Source organism: Dendropsophus ebraccatus, chromosome 14 (assembly GCF_027789765.1).
Source record: "Dendropsophus ebraccatus isolate aDenEbr1 chromosome 14, aDenEbr1.pat, whole genome shotgun sequence".
Lineage (NCBI taxonomy): Eukaryota > Metazoa > Chordata > Amphibia > Anura > Hylidae > Dendropsophus > Dendropsophus ebraccatus.
In genome coordinates this window covers 73706623-73731793 of record NC_091467.1, presented here as the reverse complement: position 1 = coordinate 73731793, position 25171 = coordinate 73706623, and the positions used below count along the sequence as shown (strand labels likewise).

General features: G+C 44.0%; 1 protein-coding gene across 1 annotated transcript in view; it reads left to right on the top strand.

Annotated features, from left to right (window-relative positions):
• The window catches only part of NPLOC4 (NPL4 homolog, ubiquitin recognition factor), a 28693-nt gene extending 13836 nt beyond the window's left edge, over positions 1 to 14857 (top strand). The window contains exons 8-17 of the mRNA XM_069952834.1: positions 618 to 797; positions 1580 to 1666; positions 3098 to 3169; positions 3440 to 3566; positions 6454 to 6614; positions 7032 to 7103; positions 8080 to 8175; positions 9093 to 9209; positions 13847 to 13949; positions 14593 to 14857. Of these exons, the coding sequence (XP_069808935.1) occupies positions 618 to 797; positions 1580 to 1666; positions 3098 to 3169; positions 3440 to 3566; positions 6454 to 6614; positions 7032 to 7103; positions 8080 to 8175; positions 9093 to 9209; positions 13847 to 13949; positions 14593 to 14753 (1176 nt within the window). The 3' untranslated portion in view covers positions 14754 to 14857. The remainder of the gene's footprint in view (positions 1 to 617; positions 798 to 1579; positions 1667 to 3097; positions 3170 to 3439; positions 3567 to 6453; positions 6615 to 7031; positions 7104 to 8079; positions 8176 to 9092; positions 9210 to 13846; positions 13950 to 14592) is intronic.
• The last annotated feature ends 10314 nt before the right edge of the window (positions 14858 to 25171 follow it).

The following is a 25171-nucleotide window of genomic DNA, read 5'->3' as shown; positions in this document are numbered from 1 at the left end:
AAGTAATGTATAGGACATGTAGCAGAGCTGAGTGTTTCACTGTCACAAGTTAAAGGTCCCCATTTTATATGGTTAAACGAGTTGTTCACCAGTTTTTTTTTTTTTTTCTAAATCAGTTGGTGCCAGAGATTTGTAATTTACTTCTATAAAAAAAATCTCCAGTCTTCTAGTACTTATCAGCTGCTGTATGTTCTTCAGGAAGTGGTGTATTCTCTCCAGTCTGACACAGTGCTCTCTGCTGCCACCTCTGTCCATGTCAGGAACTGTCCAGAGCAGCAGCAAATCCCCATAGAAAACCTCTCCTGCTCTGGACAGTTCCTGCATACAGCAGCTGATAAGTACTGGAAGACTGGAGATTTTTGAATAGAAGTAAATTACCAATCTCTGGCACTTTCTGGCACCAGTTGATCTGAAAGAAAAATGTTTTTTTGGGGAACAACGCCTTTAACGTGCCTAAAGAGCAGATGTTATAAGCTGCAGTAACAGATGGGATTGTGACAATAGACGCTGCTTTTCATATGTTGGTTTCCTGTTCTAATGCAAATATTGATACAGTCTGTTCTTTAGTTTCCCTTTTTTTTTAACATGTACATTCCTATTTCTTTTCCTCACAACAGAAATACAGACATGTGGACAACATTATGTTCGAAAATCACACGATCGCCGACCGCTTCCTGGACTTCTGGCGCAAAACCGGAAACCAACGCATAGGCTACTTGTATGGACGTTACACCGAACACAAGGACATCCCGCTAGGCATCCGGGCTGAGGTGGCCGCCATCTATGAACCGCCTCAGGTAGGCGATGACTTGTTCCCTATGATGATATATATTCAGGTACTGTTTTTAAGAATATTTTGTGAAACCATTACAATGACAATGGCCTTCTAAAACTTACATTCCTTTAAGGGGTACTCTTGCGAAAAATCTTTTTCTTTCAAATCAGCTGGTTTCAGAAAGTCATGTAGTTTTTTAATTCTGTTTTAAAAATCTCCAGTACTTATCAGCTGCTGTATGCCCTGCAAGAAGTGGTGTATTCTCTCCAGTCTGACACAGTGCTCTCTGCTGCCACCTCTGGCCATGTCAGGAACTGTCCAGAGCAGGAGAGATTTTCTACAGGGATTTGCTGCCGGTCTGGACAGTTCCTGACATGGACAGAGATGGCAGCAGAGAGCACTGTGTCAGACTGGAGAGAATACACCACTTTCTGCATGACATACAGGAGCTGATAAGTACTGGAGGACTGCATATTTTTATAATAGAAGTAAATTAGAAAATTTTATTACTTTCTGAAACCAGTTGATTTGAAAGAAAAATATTTTTATTTTTAGGCCTAGTTCACACTTTGTACAAATAAGGGCAAAATACAGCTTTATATAGATAAATACGGCCTGAAATAATGATCATGTTCTTTATTTCAGGCCGTATTTATCCAAATATGGCCGTATTTTTCCCTTTTTTTTACGTTGTGTGAACATGGCCTTAAAGTGGTCCGTCTAATGATAATGCCCATAATACTTCCTGCAGATATGACAGTAGAGTGTGTGTGCATTGTATCCTCATCATCTTTCTCTTTTTAGATTGGGACACAGAACAGCCTGGAGCTGCTTGATGATCCAAAAGCAAAAGTGGTGGATGAGATTGCAGCCAAGCTTGGATTAAGAAAGGCAAGGACAAAAAACTGCTTCAGAGAATTGTAACCTCTGTGTCTGGGAATGGCCATAGGTTTTATTGCTGTGGGATAATGTATTTTCCAGCTTACACTGATCAGTACCACTCAATAATGTCCTTCATGCTGCGCCTGCTTCTTTGTGTAATATATAGCGGTATATAAGATCAGGATCTCCCATTTTATCTGTATTTTGTCCATGGAAAATGACATGGCATCTGATCTCCATCCACTTAGCTGAGCTTACGGAATACACGGTAAGAGATGGATCCTGCAGAGAGGAGAGCTGCTAATAACTGTATGGACATGATGGTTTATTTCTGATTTCACGCGGAACGATTATCAGTCAGCGATGTTGCAAGAAACGCACCTGCAGCCTATAATCGACCCATGTAAAAGTCACAGTGATCAGCTAAGAACGGGGAAAATGTCATCGCATCAGCCACACATCATCCTATGTAAACAGGCAGTGTGAGGCTGATAACTATAAAGACAGACTGACAGCACAGATATGTATGTAGAATTTGGTATATACATATATCTTTGCTGTTTCCAGATCACACAGCAGTGCATACTTACCTAGCACTGCTGCTCCTGTGATCCTCTTCTCTGGCTCTTCTGTCCAGCCGCTGTGTCTTTAGGTCTGCCTTCCTCCTCACTGATTGACAACCCGCAGAGGCAGGGACCTGAAGACACAGCGTCTAGAAGGGAGAGGCGGAGAAACAGGATGCCAAGTCACAGCAGCAACGCACTAGGTAAGTACTGTATGTACCGCTGTGTGATCTGGAAACTGACAGCAAAGATACATGTATCTCCTGTATGTACAGTATATCCTATATGTATATCACTGTGCTGTCAGTTTCAATGGCTGCATTAATGATACATGGATCGTTTGTTTAGCTCGGCCAGTTGATTCGTCTTGCTTTGCAAAGGCGCTGCAAATGAGCACCGATCTCGCTGTTCGGCGCTTGTTTGCGGCCGAAAAATCTGTTGTCTTAATTGACTTGTACCTGAAACAACAGGTGCACTTTAAAGTGTCACTGTCACCACATCATAGAGAAATGTCAAAAGCTTTCATGGGTCCACCTCTGAGTGTTTACACCCGTACAGATAGTCAGGATTAGCGAAGAGAAGACCGCGCCGCAACACATCATCTACTCGCTCTGTGTCAGTATAATCATTCGGGCTCCATAGACTTACATTATGAGCCTGACTGATCATATGACAGAGTCAGGAGAGGACTACACTTAGTGCACTCTTCTTCCGATCAGTACGGGTCCGAACACTCTCCGACCCTGACCGATCAAAACTTTTTACCTGTCTCTATGACGTCTCTCTGACACTTCAAACGTTTTTTATGCTGACAGTGACACTTTAAGGATTTGCTCGGGTTCACACCGTGCTAGCTCACCATGCCATCTCTTTTTAGGTCGGCTGGATATTCACAGACCTGGTCTCAGAAGATACCAGAAAAGGTACTGTCCGGTACAGTAGGAACAAGGTAAGATCAGGATGTCCGTGCTTGAGGGGTGGCACCAGCCATTGCATGTTTTAATCTTTTACATTGCTTTACATGTATTCTATATACATTATTAAATACTAAAATCATCCGGTTCAGTTAGTTATGATTCAAGAAAAAAAATTTCCGGCATCATCCATCAGCAAACGGCGGCATACACTGATAGGATCCAGTTACTTGCTATAAGTGGAAGACACATTCACTCTTCCTATGTCTGTAGATCTATCACTCAGCCTTGTTCTTGTTTCCCAGGATTCTTATTTCCTGAGTGCGGAAGAATGCATCACGGCCGGCTTCTTTCAGAACCAACACCCAAACCTATGCCGGCTGTCTCCGGACGGACACTTTGGCTCCAAGTTTGTGACTGTGGTGGCTACAGGTAAGATGTTCTCTAACTTACTGAGTGTATGTGTTGTATATCTTGCCTGCAGCCGTTATGAACGATGGTGTAAGTTGTATGTTGGCCTTCTGACTATCCGCTGACCGATGTTGGTGGAGAGATGGGTTGGGCATGTTGACTTTGCACCTCCTGACCCTGATTAATTTGATATATTTGCCACTCTTCTGCTTGCCACTGTTCCTCTGTTATAACTTTTTATTTATTATAAACTATACTGGAGATGTTACGGTCTGGGAAATTACATCTCCCAGCATGCCGTGTGCCACCTTCAGTCTGTGTTTACCATAAAGGCTATGGCAGTTCCTTGTAATATAGCTACGACGATACTTACCTGTCCACACTCTCCCTGGTGGGGTTTCCGGTTTCACAGCTGAATGACGGCCCGCTCAGCCAATCACTGTGCTGTCCCACCATAGCCAACGATTGGCTGAGGGGGTTGTCACTCAGCTGGGAATCCAACCTGGAGTGCGGACAGGTAAGTATGGTGTCTTTATTATTTTTTCACACCACAGCAGCATCATGTATAATATTTTTAAGGCTATAGCACTGTGAGAATGGAGGGCTATAGATTTCATGGTAATTAGTATTGCAGTGGATTTCACTGCGACCCATATGGGGGAAAGGAATGACTATCTGACATCCCACAGTGACGTCACTGGATCACGTGTCCTCCGTCTTTGCAGTGGGCTGGGTTGCAAGTGCTAGCCTGGCCCGCTGGAGAGCTGGAGGACACGTGATCCGCTCTTTTGTTTGTTTTAATTTAAAGTGTCACTGTCGTGTTTTTTTTTTTTTATATTCCCAGCGTACTAGCCGTTTTCTATTAGAAAACAGTGCTGTAAGTGTCCGGCCTAGGGATGACAGAAGCTGAGGCCATGCCAGCAGCAGGAGGTGTGATTAATAGGGACTGTGGGACTAAGCAAGGGCTCACACTGCATTTGTCTATACGTATAACGTATACCTTTTATACTCTTAAAAGTTATAAAAACCTATATGGTAAACAGATGCTAAAGCCATACAGCAGAACCAGTCTCCTATTTACTTACATAGTTAATAAGGGTGAAAAAAAAGACGCGTCCATCTTGTCCAACTTGATATCACATGTAATCTGGTGTCAGTAACATTAATAATAATTTAGGGATCTTTTATACAGCCAAGAACAGAAATGGAAACCAGTGAATTACACCAGTAAAACACAAATCACAGTGTGAACCAAACCTAAAAAAGAAAATCCTTAAAAAAGCTAAAAAAGACATTTTTGGCACATACTAAATTTTTGGCAAAAATGTAGAAAGTTCAAGTCAAAAACCTTTGATCCTATTAATCTAACAACATGACCATTTTCAGTACAGGTTGTTTATCTGGTGCATTGAGCCTCATGGAAAACACCTGGCATCCTGGGCCTGAGGTGCGCAGCTTTTGTTGTTGTTGAATCAATGGAATGAATACTGATAAAAAAATAATAAAAATCCTATGTGACCCAACATGAGGCCAAGGAAAGCTACAGTGCGCCTGTAACAAGCATGGCCCCCACACCGCTCTGCTGGCGGAAACCTAAAAAATGTATGAGTCTATGAGGGGGGCAACAAAGTGCAGGAAAAAAAGAAAGACACAAAAATTATAGCACTCAGTGCAGAAAAGATCCAACCATAGACGGTGGATACAGAAGCCAAAGGCTGTAGCTGAACAGACATCACACTGACAGTAATATCAGTAATGGGAACATTGTACTTTGTGAGGTCACTAGAGAAAATATAATATAAATATAAAACTGGAAATAAAAGTCCTGTTCCTTATAAAGAGGTTGGGGACAGGGGATACCTGTGTGATGGCCAGGGTCCAGCTGCTCCATTCTGATGAGAGACTCTGCAGTCAGATCCCCTGCCATCAGATGGTAATTCCTTATCCTGAGGTTAGGGAGGTGACCTTGTGGATTGGCTCAATCCCTTTAAAGGGTTAAAGGGGTAGTCAGGTTAGGTAAAATGCATGTTGAATCATCCCCCCTCCTACTTGTTTTTACCTTATCAGTCTCCTCTCCCCAGTTTTCAGCTGCTGCTTTCAGCTGAAGACACAGAAAACAGTGTCTGAGCTTTTCTCTACATTGCCCCCTCCCTTGTGAGACGGCTGATGTAAACAGTGTTACTAGCTGTCTCTGCACTATGTAATGCCAGAAGGGTTAATCACAGTGAGGTCATCATCAACTTGCCCTTAGTTTAACCCCCCTGGCATCAGATGCAGCCGGCCAGGGGCAGAGTGCAGATGCAGCCGGCCAGGGACACTGTTTACATGAGCCGTCTCAAGAGGGGGAGACAGAGAGAAAAGATCACACACAGATTTTTGTGTCTTCAGCACAAAGCAGCAGCTTAGAACTGGGGGAAGGAAACTGAATAGATAATAACACGTTTGGAATGAAGTGTTAGTCTCCTATAGGGGGATAAGGTTTGATTTAATATGTATTTTACCTGGGAATACCCCTTTAAATCATGTGAGGACATTCTAAGGTTCAAAGTTTTAGTTACAACAACCACTGGAGAGCCATAGGTTGAAGACCACCGCCATGTGACATAAGGGTCATCTCTGTAATGTTTTGCATTGGTAAAAAAAATTCTTTGGCTCGTCTCATGATCACATACAGGAAAAGCCCTTTAGGGTAGGTTCACACACTGCGGGTCTGCTGCAGATCAGTTGCAGAAGGTGTGCATGGTTCCTGCACCAGTCAGTGTATTTGGGATCTGACGTCCAGTAGATGTAAAACTGATATGTATGTATGTGTGTGTGTAAATGTATGTGTAAATGTCTATATGTATGTGTGTATATGTATGTATATGTATGTGTTTCCTGACTTCTTCTCTCTTCTTGTCTTCCATAGGAGGCCCGGATAACCAAGTGCACTTTGAGGGATACCAGGTGTCAAATCAGTGTATGGCGCTAGTACGGGATGAGTGTCTCCTGCCCTGTAGAGATGCTCCAGAGCTGGGCTATGCCAAAGAGTCAAGCAGTGAGCAGTATGTTCCTGATGTCTTTTATAAGGTCAGTCACATCTAAAGGCTATTGGTAGGGAAGAGATGGTTCCACTCGGATGAACACTTCTTAAAGGGGTTCTGCAGACCAAATTAATTGGTGTTAGAAATTATATACATTTGTAAATTGGTTCTTTAAAAAAAAAAAAATCTCCAGTCTTCCAGTACCTATCAGCTGCTGTATGTCCTGCATGAAGTGGTGTATTCTTTTCAGTCTGACACAGTGCTCTCTGCTGCCACCTCTATCCATGTCAGGAACTGTCCAGAGCAGGTTTTCTATGGGGATTTGCAGCTGCTCTGGACAGTTCCTGACATGGACAGAGGTGGCAGCAGAGAGCACTGTCACATAGCAGAATATGGGTGACAGCATCGGAGTACCAAGTCCTTGTAGTGCCTGTTGATTTACTCAGTGTTTTGCCCTTTGCAGGATATTGACAAGTTTGGCAATGAGATCACACAGTTGGCGCGGCCTCTACCTGTAGAGTATTTGATCATTGACGTGAGTATTCTCCATTTTTGTCATCTAGTGTAATGGCAGTAGCAGCTATAGACTAGAGCAGGGATGGGGAACCTTCGCTTTGGCTATCAAGGCAACAGTTTTGCAACAGCTGGAGGGCCGAAGGTTCCCAATCCCTGCACTAGAGACTCATGTTAAGGCTTCTTCTTGTCTTTGGGGCCACCGTCCTGCTGTAATACCACACCGTTAGAAGACATTGCTTAGTGACAAGTATATCTCTGTTAGCCGTTGCTGAATATGCCAGACCTGACAGACATCGCACATTTATAAGTCTGCTACTAGACCTAGCAGAGCAGGGATAAAGAACAGACTTCTTATCAGCTCTATATTATTTCTTAGCAACCTTTTATGTAGTTTTCTGAGTTGATATTAGTATTTAGGAGGTAAGGGGTAAAGTGTCCCATGCACTGTGGAATCATAATAGCAGTTAGCTCTTAGTTCCCACTAAAGAGGCACTCCGCTGAATATCTTTCTTTCAGATCAACTGGTTTCAGAAAATTATATAGAACTAATTTACTTCTATGTAAAAATCTCCAGACTTATCAGCTGCTGTATGTCCTGCAGAAGGTGGTGTATTCTTTCCAGTCTGAGACAGCGCTCTCTGCTGCCACCTCTGTCCATGTCAGGAACTGTCCAGAGCAGTTTTCTATGGGGATTTGCTCTGGACAGTTCCTGACATGGACAGAGGTGGCAGCAGAGAGCGCTGTGTCAGACTGGAGAGAATACACCACTTCTTGCAGGACATACAGCAGCTGATAAGTACCGGAAGACATCAGATTTTAAAATTAAAGTTAATTGCAAATCTCAGTTGATTTGAAGGAAAAATATTTTAGCCGTAGTTCCCCTTTAACTACTGTATGTGTTATTTCTGATAGCTCAGCCCTTATAGGAATACTAGTTGTTTTGGTCTCCTCATCCCCTCGTATCCCTAAAGTTTTGCATATTTTTCCATGTACAGATCACCACCACATTCCCAAAGGATCCAGTATATACATTCTCCACCTCATCCAACTTGTTTCCTATTGAAAACAGAGAATCCCTTGGGGAGACCCAGGTGAGAGCCGCCTGTCATGTGACCTGATGGATATATAGATAATAATACAGCTCTATGTCCTTGTGATGTCAGGTTTGTTATTAGTCACAAGCCTGAACATCGGGGTCCAGTTTCTTCTGTAACCAGGAGAGTTTAATAGTCAGTGGCCGTTCTACAGCTTCTTCAGTCCTTACATCAGCATTGGAGTCCTATCACACCAGTCTTTCCAGTTGATAATCGCTTGGTGTAATGGGTCGTGTTCAACAATTGGCTGATCATTGCCTTCTAACATGACCCGTTACACCATGCGACCTGCATTACTGTGCCCCAATACTACTAGTACTGCAGCACTGAGGGTGGCAGCACGTGCATGATCCCCATGGCCCTGAGTACAGCCGGCCAGCCCTGTGCCGGGTACAGGCTCTGAAGCAGGTCTAGGTATTTGCCTGGTTTATGCCTATTTCCAGGCTTAAACCTTGATAAATTAGGCGCGGGAGGAGACGCCCACCCCCTCCCGCAGGTAAGCAGGGAATACGACTGGTGTATGCCAGGGAGAAGATGAGAATCTGCCAGAATCAGGGGCGCTGCCTGCATAAATGTCCCCCATAGTGTATATGTACTGTATACTATATATAAATATGTAAACTATATATATGTATATATATATATCAGCTAGACCACTGCTTAAAGAGCAGAGTGGTGGTCGGTAACCTAGACAACAGGATGGAGGGAAAAAAGCAGCATATCAAGAGAAAGGTCAATCTTGTGTGGTTTTTACCCAGTCTGTAATGTTCCATCCGTTTTTCTGTGTGTCACCGATATGTTTCTTTCTGTGTGTCACCGATATGTTTCTTTCTGTGTGTCACCGATATGTTTCTTTCTGTGTGTCACCGATATGTTTCTTTCTGTGTGTCACCGATATGTTTCCGCCTCCACAGGATTTCCATAGTCTGGCCACATATCTCTCTCAGAATCCATCATCCATCTTCCTTGACATCATCTCGGATTTCCATCTACTCCTCTTCTTAGTGACCAATGAAGTGATGCCTCTGCAGGTGAGCACACACATACAGGAGGGGATATTAATGGAGTGTATATCATGGCGGTCAGCGTGTGGCAGGAAGGACTGGACCTATGATAGCCAATGTGCACAGGGAACGTGTCAGCAGCAGAGAGCTCGTGGTTTCCACCAAAAATAAGTGACATGACAATTATTTCCACAACAGCAAAATATTGGATTTTCATGCAAAATTGGAATGGGGAAAAAAAACCTTTATGGGAACGTCTTAAAGGGGTACTCCAGCGGGGGGGGGGGACTTTTTTTTTTCCAATCTGGCCGGGGAAGAGGTGGATGAGGCAACGACGTGCACCCACCTCCCCTGGACGTCGTTGTCCTCAGCCACCTCCTCCCCGGCCAGATCAAAAAAAGCCCCCCCGTCAGAGTACCCCTTTAAAGAGACTCTGTCAGCAGAGTCTGCTCTCCTATCTCAGGGTAGCATAAATTGGTGACAGAGAAGCTGAGCAGGATGATGTATCACTTACAGATACAGAGATCTCCTCCTGAATAACATGGACAATAAGTAGTCCTCTCCATTATGTGCATGAGCCCAGTAGTCCTAGATATTCATGAGAAACAGAAAACTCCGCCCACCAGCTGCTGATCGGCAGTTATCTATCCATGCTGTGTATAGGCAGTCACTTGTCAATCAGCAGCTGGAGGGTGGAGGGAGGGGCGTGGCCAGAATCCTATTCTCCTGCATATTAGGAGAACAGCGGAACAAAATGATGTAAGTAATACACCGATCTGTTCAGCATTTCTGTCACTAGTTTCTGCTGCCATCATTTAAGGCGGAATAAACCTAGTGATCCTTTAAGCCCCTCCCGCAATTGTGCAATTAACGTTGCTGCAGCAATGTTAATTAACAGGCAATGGACAGATGTTGTGCCTGTGCTATCCGCGGTCGGTCCTTGCTTTCAATGCCTGAATGGTAGCCGGGAACTTGCCACAACTATCCATACCCTATAGATGCTGTGGTCAGTGTGAAGTGATTAGAGTCCTGATAGTAGCCAGGGCACCAGGCCTCACCAAGGTCTCCGATGTCCTGGCTCTTGAAGCTAGTCAGGCTTTGATCTGTCTGATCATCTCTGCCTGTCAGTGAAACACAATAATGCAGTACTGATCAGCACTGCAGTGTATTATACCTGACATGGCACAGTTAAAGGGGTACTCCGGTGAAATGTTTCTTTCAAATCAACTGATGTCAAAAAGCTATATAGATTTCTAATTTACGTCTAATTAAAATTCTCCAGTCTTCCAGTACTTATCAGCTGCTGTATGTCCTACAGGAAGTGTTGTATTCTCTCCAGTCTTCCAGTACTTATCAGCTGCTGTATGTCGTGTAGGAAGTGGTGTATTCTTTCCGGAGCATAAAAAAAAATCCCCTCTCCTGCTCTGGACAGTTTTTGACATGGACAGAGGTGGCAGCAGAGAGCCCTGTTACACTAGAGAGAATACACCACTTTCTGCAGGACATACAGCAGCTGATAAGTACAGGAAGGCTGCAGATTTCAAAATTTTAGTTAATTACAAATCTATATAATATTCTGAAACCAGTTTATTTAAAAGATTTTTTTTTTCCTTTGAGTACCCCTTTAAGTCCCCTTGTAGGACAGCTAAAAAAACAACAACACTAAAATAAAGTTAAAAATAAACACACAATGCTCCACGTTGCAGTTTATTAATACCAGTCCATGTATTTGGTATCGCTGGCAACAACATTATCACCTGCTTTAAACTACTCCGGGATGGTTACAGAGAATGGAAGGAGGTAGAGACAAAGGGTTTCTGAATTCTATCTCGCTGTCTCTTCCCATTGATCTGTGTGTTAGTAAACTCATCTGACCCAACGCTTTAGGGTGAGCAGCCATAACATTAGCTCGGGGCTGAGGCAGGAAGGAGCGTGGTGTGTTACGCAGCTGCCGCCATCTCGCCCGGCTGTGACAGCAGAGATCCCTACATAGAAATCAGTGTCCTCCCAGCTATGGACACAGATGGCGGCCGCAGACAGAGCCCCTCCTCCTCCTCAGCTCTGTGTATGGGTGCTGACACTTAATTTCCACAAAGTTTTAACCCCTAAAGAGAATGTACGGCCTAATCTCATGCTGTCCTGCTAGCATATGGGGGGCGTACACAGCTGGGCAGCACATGGGAGCGTCCCGCACTACATCCTGCACATCAGGCCAAGAGTTCACAGATGGAATCGGGGAATTGTGAAGCAGAATTCATTCTACTAATGCAGGGGTAAGGAACCTCTGCTCTCCAGCTGGTGCAAAACTACAACTCCCATCATGGCTGGGAAGCCAAGTGGTGTATTCTCTCCAGTGTGACACAGTGCTCTCTGCTGCCACCTCTGTCCATATCAGGAACTGTCCAGAGCAGCAGCAAATCCCCATAGAAAACCTCTCCTGCTCTGGACAGTTCCTGACATGGACAGAGGTGGCAGCAGAGAGCACTGTGTCAGACTGGAGAGAATACATCACTTCATTCAGGACATACAGCAGCTGATAAGTACTGAAAGACTGGAGATTTTTTAATAGAAGTAAATTACAAATTTCTGGCACCAGTTGATTTTGAAAGGAAAAAAATAAATTGGTGAACACCCCTTTTAAAGGGACACACGTTCGGTATAATGTAATGAGTGTCTATCATAGGACCAAACGTTAAAACTCAAAGAGTGATTATGTAAGAGATCTAAAATGTGATGGTCATCCCGGTAGACCCCCATGTGCGTATTAGCATCTATGGGGGGAACATACGATCCCTATTTCAGCTTTTATAGGGCACATGTTTGTTTTTTCTGTGCTATTTTACACACACAGAGACTTTGTTCTCTTCCACCTCAGAAACACAAGCCGCAGCCACTTCTGTAGTGTGCCAGGTGCTAAGTGCCAGGACTGAAGCCATACTAGAAATGGGAGATCCTAATAACTGCAGAAGACTAGTGCCATGGAGCTGTCCAGGCCCGGCCCCGCCGCTGTAAGACTGCCATGGGGCTGCTTCCACACTAGGTTAACACCTTCATTGCTGGTGTCTCCACCTCCAGCCCCAGCAGCAGCATGGGGAGCTCAGATACAGATGTCAGTGCCGGCCAGGGACCTTCCCGCTCACACTCCCGGTTGGCAGCCTGTGACACTGGCCGGGGACCAGTCTTTATTTTATTGGCAGGAAATTATTATCCACTTATAGAGAATGTGCATAGCAGCTGGGCTGTGCGGGCTCGCCTGGTGGTCAGGACCCGGGACGTTCTATATCAGGATTGGGGAACCTTCTGCCATCCAGCTGTGGCAAAACTACAACTCCCATCATGCCTGGAGAGCTAAAGCTTTGGCTGTCCAGGCTTGATGGGAATCGTAGTTTTGCCACAGCCGGATCCCCATCCCTGCTTTATGTACTGGTTAGTTCTGTATGTACTGGTTAGTTCTATATGTACTGGTTTCTTTTATACCTATATACTGGTGACTTCTATACCTTTATGTACTGGTTAGTTCTATATGTACTGGTTACATTTATACTTTTTATGTACTGGTTAGTTCTATACTTGTTGTGTACTGGTTACATCTATGCCTTTATGTACTGGTTAGTTGTATACCTTAATATACTGGTTAGTTCTATATGTACTGGTTACTTCTATACCTTTTATGTACTGGTTAGTTGTGTATGTACTGGTTAGTTCTATGCCTTTATGCACTGGTTACGTCTATGCCTTTATGTATTGGTTAGTTCTATATGTACTGGTTACATCTATATCTTAATGTACTGGTTAGTTGTGTATGTACTGGTTAGTTCTATGCCTTTATGTACTGGTTAGTTCTGTATGTACTGGTTACATCTATATCTTAATGTACTGGTTAGTTGTGTATGTACTGGTTAGTTCTATGCCTTTATGTACTGGTTAGTTCTGTATGTACTGGTTAGTTGTATATGTACTGGTTAGTTGTATATGTACTGGTTAGTTCTATGCCTTTATGTACTGGTTAGTTCTGTATGTACTGGTTACATCTATATCTTAATGTACTGGTTAGTTGTATATGTACTGGTTAGTTCTATGCCTTTTATGTACTGGTTAGTTCTGTATGTACTGGTTACATCTATATCTTAATGTAGTGGTTATAGTTGTATATGTACTGGTTAGTTCTGTATCTTAATGTAGTGGTTAGTTGTATATGTACTGGTTAGTTCGATACCTTTTATGTACTGGTTACATCTGTATCTTAATGTAGTGGTTAGTTGTATATGTACTGGTTAGTTCGATACCTTTTATGTACTGGTTAGTTCTGTATCTTAATGTAGTGGTTAGTTGTATATGTACTGGTTAGTTCTATACCTTTTATGTACTGGTTACGTCTATGCCTTTATGTACTGGTTAGTTGTATACCTTAATATACTGGTTAGTTCTGTATGTACTAGTTACATCTATATCTTAATGTACTGGTTAGTTGTATATGTACTGGTTAGATCTATGCCTTTATGTACTGGTGTACAGTATTTGGCTTTTATACTATAAACCCGCTTGAAGAATACTCCAGTCAGCCGCCTCCTAAGCTGAAGTGGCTGATACCAGAGAGTACAGGTGTGTTCAGCCTCGGCGTATCATGTATTTCTCCTGTAATCCCAGTGCTCTTCATTCTGCAGGACAGTATTAGCTTGCTATTGGATGCTGTGAGAACCAGGGATGAAGACCTCGCCCAGACCTGGAAGAAATCGGAGCAGTGGGCGACCATCGAGCAGCTGTGCAGTGAGTAGTGCAGAATGGGGCAACTACATGAGACCGCATATACTACCAGAAACCCACATTTAAAGGGGTTCTCCGGGGACAAAAAATATGTTGAATCATCTGGTTTCAGGAAGTTATATAAAATTATAATTTACTTCTTTTTAAAAATCTTCAGTACTTATCAGCTGCTGTATGTCCTGCAGTAAGTGGTGTATTCTCTGCAGTCTGACACAGTGCTCTCTGCCGCCACCTCTGTTCATGTCAGGAACTGTCCAGAGCAAGAGAGGTTTTCTATGGGGATTTGCTGCTGCTCTGGACAGTTCCTGACATGGACAGAGGTGGCAGCAGAGAGCACTGTGTCAGGACATACAGCAGCTGATAAGTACTGGAAGACTGGAGATTTTTAAATAGAAGTAAAATACAAATCTCTGGCACCATTTGAGTTGAAAGAAAAAAATATTCTTTTAACACTCCTAGTAACCTGAGATTCTTATATGGGTCAGACTTTGGCCTGCAGGGTAGTGCTAGCCCACTTTCTAGCCCACTGTAGGAGAGCTCCTCTGCATCGTGTATTTGATAGAAAGCTATCCTGGAGGCTGTTCATAGTGTGTATCCCAATTGACGCCCAGTTATGTTTAACCGTTTGTGGTGTCTCCTTCCGTAGGCACGGTCGGGGTACAACCGTCAGAGCTTCACGATTACGGAGCCATCGGAGGATCCACGCACGCAGCCTCTTCAACCTCAATGTGGTCATGTCAGCATTGCACCTTCATGAACCAGGCGGGAACAGACCAGTGCGAGATGTGCCGCCTGCCCCGGACCTAGCAGCCGAGCGCCGACCATGGGGCTTAGCAAGAAAGCACTACTATAGGGAGCCCATCTTCTGCCAGCCCCGGCCTATTAAAATTGCTTGTGTAGGGCTGCTTGAAGGAGGCGTCTTGAGTGTGTCCATTCTCCAAGGGGTAGTATGTAGGGGTGGAGAGCCTAAGAGCCCGCCGGCCACGACTGCAGCCTGTTGAGTATGGATGTTGTCTTGCTCCTTGCTTTGCCTACAGGACTGTCTGCGGCCGGTTGCGCAGCTCGGCCCGGCGGCACCACTGACCTTTCCTGCATATCTTCTTACACAATCACCTCCTCCGGTTGACTACGGAGCCTGGTTAAGGCCGCCGTGTCCTGATCATTTTCTCTTTTTTTTTCCCCCCCTATTGAAGATGTAACTTATTTGACATAGCGGCTCCGGCCCCCTCGTTCTTTTGCGATGCCGCAACGCTTTATCCGTCAACATCTGGAATTGCGCCAACATGGGCGAATAGGTCTTCATCCACCATTACCGTGTTCTGCAAGTATTACTTTAAACGCTAACAATCTTAGATTAATAGCAAACTTCTGGGTGGACTTCATGTCATTGGTACCTTTTTTTTTTTTTTTAAATAAGGGAAATATTTATGTAAATCAGAAAATATTTTTTTAGTTTGAGGCCCCCCTTCCCCCAATATTATGGAATTAGCGATGAGAGAGATTTATAAAGACAATAGATCCCTGTCCAGAGGTGAAGGTACAACTTCTATCGTCACCTATAGGAGAAACCCGCCATTACATCAGTCATACATTGACTTACATGATGGCCAACCAATAGGTGGCGCTAGTGATCCTCATTCTGGGGAAGGGTCTTTTTTTTTTTTTTTTTTTTTAAGTAGGAACAGAACTATTCTTAAGGGTACAAACACACACACCGTATTACAGCGTACTTTCTGCTGCGATACGCAGCAGATTAGATCTAAATAACTGAACACAACATCAAATCTGCGGCAGATCTGCTGCGTATACGGTGTGTGTGTTTGTACCCTAAAGAGGTATTCTACTCAAAATAACTTTTGCTATGTTGCTGCCCATGGTGAGATTAGCAATTCCTTCTATACTTGTTATTACCTATTCAGTCTCCCTCCCCCAGTTCTCAGCTGCTGCTTTCTGCTGAAGGCACAAGAATCTGTGTGTCTCACCATGGGCAGCAACATATCAAGTAGTTATGTTTGAATAGAATAACCCTTTAATGGTTTTGCAGCTGAACCCTTATTCAGAAATATTCCCACAAGGCCGAGCTGCAGTACCACACTTGGCCATGGGTGGCGCTGTTTATAAAGAAAAAAAAGACCCTTTAATTTATTCTGCTACAACTCTTACCTTGTCCCACCCCAAGGATGTTATATTTATTAGGCAATCACCACCGCTCCATGCCGTTTTAATAATTTAGCTTTTTTTATAAGGTCATACAAGGCATAAGGCCCCATTAACCGCAGAGGAATCTGCACAATGTTGTATCTCTGACCTTATAAACCCGGCCGGTGTAGCAGCTGATTGGGAGCGACCGGGACATTCAGCTCGCACCCGCGCCGGGGCTTATACCGTAAATCTTTGCTGTGTTTGATAGACTACCATAGAGTTATACAACCATAATGGCAGATACAATCAGTCCGAGCCTCTCAGGGCCAAGCTAGTGTATTTAGATGAGGAGGGAAATAGTCCATATATTTCCGTATATCTGACCCCCCCCCCCCCCCCCCCCCCCCCCCCCCCGTGATCACATGACTTTGCAGAGTGCCTTATTCTTACCGCCCTAGTGGACTCACTATTATTTCCCTAATTGGATTCCTTAGGTGGGAGGGAGATATTTTTTTTTTGTATGTTTAATAGAATCTAGAAGAGAGATGAGGGGGAGGGGGGTGGTTCTGAGGGTCTGACCAAATCTACATGAAGCCCACCCTATTGGCAGTCGCCGTGTCCTTCAATATTGAAGCCAGCCAAGTGTTGTCCGTGGAAAGTATTACTCATGTGACATCTTGTTTCCACTAGAAATAGGCTTCTTAGTCATTCTTTGCTAAATTTGATGGCAGATGTGTGACTAGGGCAGCCAGCGTCCATACTGATTCTTTACTGACACTTGCTGATATAGGGCACCCGCCGCTTGTCTGTCCTTCAGATTAATTGGAGATGTGGTTGGTTATTTTGTATGGGGCCATGTGGTATACAAAAGTCGTAGTCTGGTTGCTTTGGAAAGCCCTTAAGGGGGTATCCCACCCAAAAATAACTTTTGATATGTTGCTGCCCATGGTGAGACTAACAATTGCTTCCATACTTGTTATTATCTATTCAGTCTCCTTTCCCCAGTTCTCAGCTGCTGCTTTCTGCTGAAGACACAAAAATCTGTGTGTGAGCTTTTCTCTCTGTCTCCCCCTCTTTTCTGAGGCAGCTAATTTAAACAAGTCCCTGGCAGGCTGTATCTGCAACATTGCAGCTTCTTTGTATTGCTGGCAGGGTTATTCTGAGGCCAAGTCGCTGATGAACCTACAGTGATTATCCCTCCCAGCATTACAAAGAAGCTATAGTGTTGCACATACAGCCTGCCAGAGACTTGTTTAAATTAGCTGTCTCAGAAAGAAGGGGGAGACAGAGAGAAAAGCTCACACACTGATTTTTGTGTCTTCTGAAGAAATCAGCAGCTGAGAACTGGGGAAAGGAGACTGAATATATAATAACCAGTATGGAAGGAATTGTTAATCTCACCATGGGCAGCAGCATATCAAAAGTTATGTGGAATACCCCTTGCAGTGTTAGTTATATGACTCATGGATTATCCATTATGTCTGAGACTTTGGGTCTATTGTTCTGATTACTGGAAGGTATTAATATTTAGCATATTATACTCTTCATGGGCAGCAACATATCAAAAGTTACATTTGAGTGGAATATCCCTTTAAAGGAGCTGTCCAGGATTAGAAATATCCTGCACAGCGCCTCTCTTGTCCTCAGTCTGTGTGTGATATTGCAGCTTCATCGATCCTCTGGATCTTCGTTTTGTGACCGGAGAGAATACATAGACATGTGGCTGAGCGCTGTGTGTAATGCTTCATATATCCTGCGGTGGCGCTGCAGGCAGATTGAGTAACTCCTGCCGGTGTTCCGAGCGAGTTACAGTTGATTGCAGATAAGTGAAAATGGTTCCAGTAGATGAGACGAAACAGATTGTACAGAATTGGGGACCGTCATGGCTGCCTTTGATTCTATTCCCAGATACAAGACTTTCTTATCTATTGGAAATGAGCAGCTCAGGTGAATGGGGTCAATTCGGTGTGGGGCTAAACTGCAGTATCCAACACAGTCCATATATTTTAGGGGGGCGCTGTGATGTCAAGGAATCAGAAAGGGTGGAGCTACCTCCAAAAGGTGACAGCAGAGCTTATTTGCATATGCGAATTCCCAGAATTCCCAGTGGCCCACAAGTCTCTACACATCTCCTCAAGGAGAAACATCTATCTGTTTGGTCCCACAGCTCAAATAAGCCGAAATAGTCCAAAAACAACACAAAGGACATTGGTTTAGTCAGGATGGGTTCACACTGCGTCTTTGCTGTCTATTTGATGTATATATTTAAAGGGGAATAAAAAACAGATGCTGTTGTATACAATACTGCCGGGTCTAAAAAAAAAAAAAAAAGTTTGTAGTGGATGTTTTTTTTTATTTTCTTAACGTACACAAAGACTTGGTTGACCAAACAGATACAAAAACGCGGTGTGACCCCGGCGTTAGGGTCCTATTACACGGAGCGATTTTTAACGACTAACGATAAACAATCGCAAACAAGATTATTTATCGTTAACCTGAAATCGTTCACCATATTACACATATTACATAGTTACATAGTAACTATTACATAGTAACGATGGTCGTTAGGATCATTACTACGATTGTTATTGCGATGGTTATTACGATCGTTTGTTCCTTCTGATCTCAGCAAAACAATCGACAATGCGCAATTACACTGAACGATTAGTGAAAAAATGCGGAACTTGAGCGAACGAATGTGGAATTACAGCGAGCGATTAACGATAATTTTAGGTTCAGATCTAAATCAACGATCAACGACGACATACAAACAATTTTTTGATCATTGCCTGCAATTACACAGAAGATTATCGTTTAAATTCGAACGATATACCGATTTTTCGCACGATAATCGTCCCATGTAATAGGGCCCTTAGGAAGCCTCCCCTAGGAATCGGCCACCTGTAATTCCAGGCGACTGGGCGGCCAGGTCACAGACTCATCCCCATCCACCATCATAATACTGCAGCCAAAGAGCTACAGATTCCTGGATCCATGTACAGTAATACCTCCGCTCTAGAACTTAATTGGATCTGGAAGGCTGTTCTGGAACCGAGCTGTGTGAGAACCAGCCAGTGAGCGGCGGCTGGTCAGTGGCCTGGAGAAGGGTCCAGGGGCTGGAGGAGCTGAGAAGCAAAGGCGGTGCAGAGAATTCCAATAGCCGCCTGTTCCTGCCTCTGCTGCAGGGAACACCGGTTTAGGGCGCCTTCACACACACCGGATCCGCTGCAGATTTCACACTGCGGATCCAGTGTCATTCAACCCTATCAGAATACATCAATCCTGCTGGGAGTATGTATGTTAACCCCGCTGAAATCTGCTGTTGATCCGGTGTGTGTGAAGGCACCCTTAGAGCAGGGATTCCCCTCATGATGAGGGGAGTCCCCGCTCCTGTAACCTTGGTGTTCCCCAACAACTCAATAGTTCAGCTGGCCGTTACCTCCCCTGATTTTGTGCGAATACCGAGGTGTTCAGGAGCTGAGGTATTACTGGATAAGGATTTTTACTAGTTGGAAGGATGATGTGGTGAGCGGATTGGGTTGACCAACATCAAATATTCTGCTTTAGTTGCTGTAACTACCAGTCAGTAATATTAACTGGGGTCCAAGTCGTAGTCCATGGGGGGTGTCTGCAGGCGGCTGATGGCTTCATGTCTCATAGTCTGCTATGTGTCTGGAAGGAACCACCATGGGAACCCTCCAGGCCCGTCTGATACCCAACCGGACTTGGAGCCTGTGCGGCCTGCCTGCTCTTAGATGTTCATAAGTTGGAGGCGTCCAAGTTGCTTCATGCATAGCTATGGACCCCGGGGGGAGGCAGTCCCCTCCATGTGGGCTTGATCTGGTGACAATGACTTTATGTAGGCCTCTACCTTTCCAGCTGGGTTGTCGCCTGCCTTTCTGTCGCCTGGTCCTATGGGTAGGGTGACCACGCAGGTGGGGGGCTTAGGGTGGAGGGTTATATAGGGTAAGATGACGCTCCCTCACATAGTGTCCCCCTGGTTGTTTGCAGTGAGTAGACCGGAGATCTCTTTGCTGTGTAGTGCCGCTTGCCCTCTACCATTTTCTTTTCTCCTCTCTCCTCCTTACGGTGGACTTTCTCGCTGGGGCTGGAGTATGGGACACGAGGCGTCAGACAGAGCCGTGTGTATTTTAGCACTGAGAAATTGAAATAAATGCTTGAAAAATACCCAGTATTCTTATTGTCTTATTATTATTATTATTATTACAGTGGTGCCTTGGATTAGGAGCATAATTCGTTCCGGGACTGAGCTTGTAATCCAAATCCACTCTTAAACCAAAGCAAATTTTCACATAAGAAATCATAGAAATGCAGACAATTGGTTCCACGCCCCAAAAATAATGATTTATTATTCTGAACAACATGTAAAACAAATGAAACAAACATTCAGAAACAGCAGAATATGTGATATTATAAGTTACTGTGCTGTAATAGAGAGGATGGGAAACACAAGAGCTGAGAGAGACTGCAGGGAGCATGAAGGACCGAGCAGTACAGATGTGGGCACATACATGCAGCACTCTCTGTCCGGGGAGAGAGGGGTTACAGCTATGAAGAGATTACCCCCCACAGTCCTGTCCCCTGATGTAAGCACCAGCCTGAAGTGGATCTGCTATGATTTGGAAGATGAGGGAGACTTCCTGGGTCAGAGTACAGGGCTGTAGACCCCACTATGCAGACCATGCCCCTCTTCCACTCGCGCTCCCACCCAGTACAGGGAGCTCTTAAACCGAAGCAATGCTCTTAAACCAAGTCACAATTTTTAAAAACTGTGAGCTCTTAAACCAAAATGCTCTTAAACCAAGTTACTCTCAAACCAAGGTACCACTGTATTTGTCTTTGCTAGTCGTAAGAATTCAAATGGGCACTGTCATTATAAAAAAAAAAAAAAAAACTTTGGACACATCCAACATTTTTTAAGGTAACGGACAGGGGTGTTTGCTTCTTCTGATGATGTCCTGGGTGAAGGTCTATTGGCTGACTGACATCCCCTTGTTTCCATGTTGTAAGTGCTTTGTAAGCCTGGGTTCACACTGCGTTTTTGCAAAAAAACACAAAACAAATGTATTTGTGTGCATCCATTTTGATCAGTTTTAAAAGATTAAAGCATCTGTTATTTAGCACACACAAAAATGTGGTCAGCGTTTTTCATCTGTTTTTTTTATCTTTTTTTTTTTATAATGGAAGTCAAGTGGAAAAAAACAGCTCAAAATGGCTGCACACAAATGCTGGTGTGAACCCAGCCTAACAGATTTCCATAACTACGACCGCCACCTCTATTCTTTATAGGTGCCATTGCTGTCTGATTTCCATGTGTGCGGTCATTGGGGGTCTAGGCTCAGACTGTACAGAGTGCTGTCATTGATCTGGTTCTAGGTGTTCACACTCCCCACCATTAGTGAGGTGGAGTTGGGAGAAGTGCATGGCTCGGCGCTTCTCTCCCCGGAGATGGTCGCTATTGTAAGTCGCTCTTCCCTCTTTATGTAATGATCAGTGGGAGATCTGAACACCCAGACCCAACCAAACCAATTTTTGAAATGTCAATTTTTTTTTTTAAGTGGCAGGAACACTTTTAACCTGTACATTTATTATATGTTTGTAAACCTCAGTATCTTCGCATTATTAATGGTAATAAGGGCATTGATCCATATTCTTCTTATCACACAGGAAAGGTTTTCGGACCCTGCGTATGCTGCGTTTATTACACACCTCGGCACGCCGGGCCCCATGCCTGTCACCCAAAAATTGCTGCATGGAGGATTTTTTGATCTGATGGTCCCTAGGCCCGGTGCAGTACCCTTTACCCTATTGCAAAGTGGCAGCTTGTTGCATCCGGTGTCCCCCCACATATCCACAAAACAAAAAAGACCCTCGAAATTATCTGACCATACCCTTATGGTTAACCAAGGAAAGCATGGAGTGCCACCCCTGCCCCAAGGGGGTGTCTGGCCTGGCTCCTTATCCCTTATCCCTATCTACTTCATTGAAGTTAATCTGCAATACCACTTACAACCTGTGGACCGGTGTGGTGCTGTTTGTGGAAGATAGGCAACCCTGGTAATATTTGGATTTTATGACCATATTGCTTCTTTAGCCAATCTAGTGAGAGCGAAAGGCTGGATCTCCCACTGGAAAGGGAGGAGATAGAGAAGAGTCCAGAGTGGGCGAGGACTATAAACTGTCCGGACTGTAGAGAGTGTGTAGGGATCAGGACCAGGGAAGGTGGAGAGACGGCTGAGGAGCGGCGCAGCAGGTAGGAGGTTAACCGCATGGAGTCCCCACACTCCCAGTAACTTGGACTGGCATAGTACTGGAGATCCGCACCGCAACTGGGGAATCTCTCATCACCCAAACATCCTCTTACATAAGAGTCCTGCTGTTATTCAGATACAGTGATGTAGCAGAGCTGGATGTGTCATTAACCGGCCTCTTCAGATGTGTGTAGATTTACATGCAGTCCTATGGGAAATCTGGCAAAAAAACACATCCTCATAGCATCTCAACACAAACACAACTCCGCTACATCTGTAACACATCAGCAAAGCTTTATAACAAACAGTACTGCTACATCTGTAACATCATAACAAGCACAGCTCTGCTACATCTGTAACATCATAACAAGCACAGCTCTGCTACATCTGTAACATCATAGCAAGCACAGCTCTGCTACATCTGTAACATCATAGCAAGCACAGCTCTGCTACATCTGTAACATCATAACAAGCACAGCTCTGCTATATCTGTAACATCATAACAAGCACAGCTCTGCTACATCTGTAACATCATAACAAATACAGCTCTGCAACATCTGTAACATAACAAGCACAGCTCTGCTACATCTGTAACATCATAACAAGCACAGCTCTGCTATATCTGTAACATCATCATAACAAATACAGCTCTGCTATATCTGTAACATCATAACAAGCACAGCTCTGCTACATCTGTAACATCATAGCAAGCACAGCTCTGCTACATCTGTAACATCATAACAAATACAGCTCTGCTACATCTGTAACATCATAACAAGCACAGCTCTGCTATATCTGTAACATCATAACAAGCACAGCTCTGCTACATCTGTAACATAACAAGCACAGCTCTGCTACATCTGTAACATCATAACAAGCACAGCTCTGCTACATCTGTAACATCATAAATACAGCTCTGCTACATCTGTAACATCATAACAAATACAGCTCTGCTACATCTGTAACATAACAAGCACAGCTCTGCTACATCTGTAACATCATAACAAATACAGCTCTGCTACATCTGTAATATCATAACAAATACAGCTCTGCTACATCTGTAACATCATAACAAGCACAGCTCTGCTACATCTGTAACATCATAATAGCATCATAACAAACAGCTCTGCTACATCTGTAACATCATAACAAGCACAGCTCTGCTACATCTGTAATATCATAACAAATACAGCTCTGCTACATCTGTAACATCATAACAAGCACAGCTCTGCTACATCTGTAATATCATAACAAATACAGCTCTGCTACATCTGTAACATCATAACAAGCACAGCTCTGCTATATCTGTAACATCATCATAGCGTAACAAACACAGCTCTGCTACATCTGTAACATCATAACAAGCACAGCTCTGCTACATCTGTAACATCATAATAGCATCATAACAAACAGCTCTGCTACATCTGTAACACAGCAAGCGTTCCCTGAATACCCGGCTCTTGGTATAGCAGAGTTATACATTGAAAGACATTTGATGTTAGGAGTTGTAGTGTTATATATGTATATATGGGACTGTGGTGTTCTATGTACTATATGTTCATGTCTATTGGAAGGGTCATGTTGGGGGTTGTAGTGTTCTATAAACACTAGTGGTATATTACAACTGTATCCTGTTGGAGGTTGTAGTGCTCTGTATATAGAATAAAATATTCTTATGGTCATGCTGGGAGGTGTAGTGCTCTGCTTATAGTATGTATCATCCTCATGCTAGGGTTGCACTGTTATATTTATAGAGTATGAGAATTCATTGTATTATTATTATCATGTATAGTGATCAGGACATGTTGGGGGTTGTAGTGTTCTATGTATAGAGTATAATAGCATTATATTCTATTCATGTCCATTAATCAGTCCTGGTGGGGGTTGTAGTGTTCTGTGTTGTGAGGGAGGAGGCATTTCTTGTATACCTCTCACTATAGGATGGGGGTTGTAGTTCCTTGTATACCTCTCACTATAGGATGGGGGTTGTAGTGTTCCCTGTATACCTCTCACTATAGGATGGGGGTTGTAGTGTTCCCTGTATACCTCTCACTATAGGATGGGGGTTGTGGTGTTCCTTGTATACCTCTCACTATAGGATGGGGGTTGTGGTGTTCCCTGTATACCTCTCACTATAGGATGGGGGTTGTGGTGTTCCCTGTATACCTCTCACTATAGGATGGGGGTTGTAGTGTTCCCTGTATACCTCTCACTATAGGATGGGGGTTGCAGTGTTCCTTATATACCTCTCACTATAGGATGGGGGTTGTGGTGTTCCCTGTATACCTCTCACTATAGGATGGGGGTTGTAGTGTTCCCTGTATACCTCTCACTATAGGATGGGGGTTGCAGTGTTCCTTATATACCTCTCACTATAGGATGGGGGTTGTGGTGTTCCCTGTATACCTCTCACTATAGGATGGGGGTTGTAGTGTTCCCTGTATACCTCTCACTATAGGATGGGGGTTGTAGTGTTCCCTATATACCTCTCACTATAGGATGGGGGTTGTGGTGTTCCCTGTATACCTCTCACTATAGGATGGGGGTTGTAGTGTTCCCTGTATACCTCTCACTATAGGATGGGGGTTGTAGTGTTCCCTGTATAGGGGCCCCGGTTTCCATGCTTGGGCCCCTCTCCTCATACACATGCCATGAGCTCAATCTCCTCAGGCTGTGCGGACCACAGGGGGGACACGTCCAGCTGTTTATGGAGATAGCGTGACTAGTGAGACGCAGGAAGGAGATATAAAATGTTCTGAATGCTTTCATCATCCTGAGAACACATGTGTCTTATCAGATACGTCCCCTCCC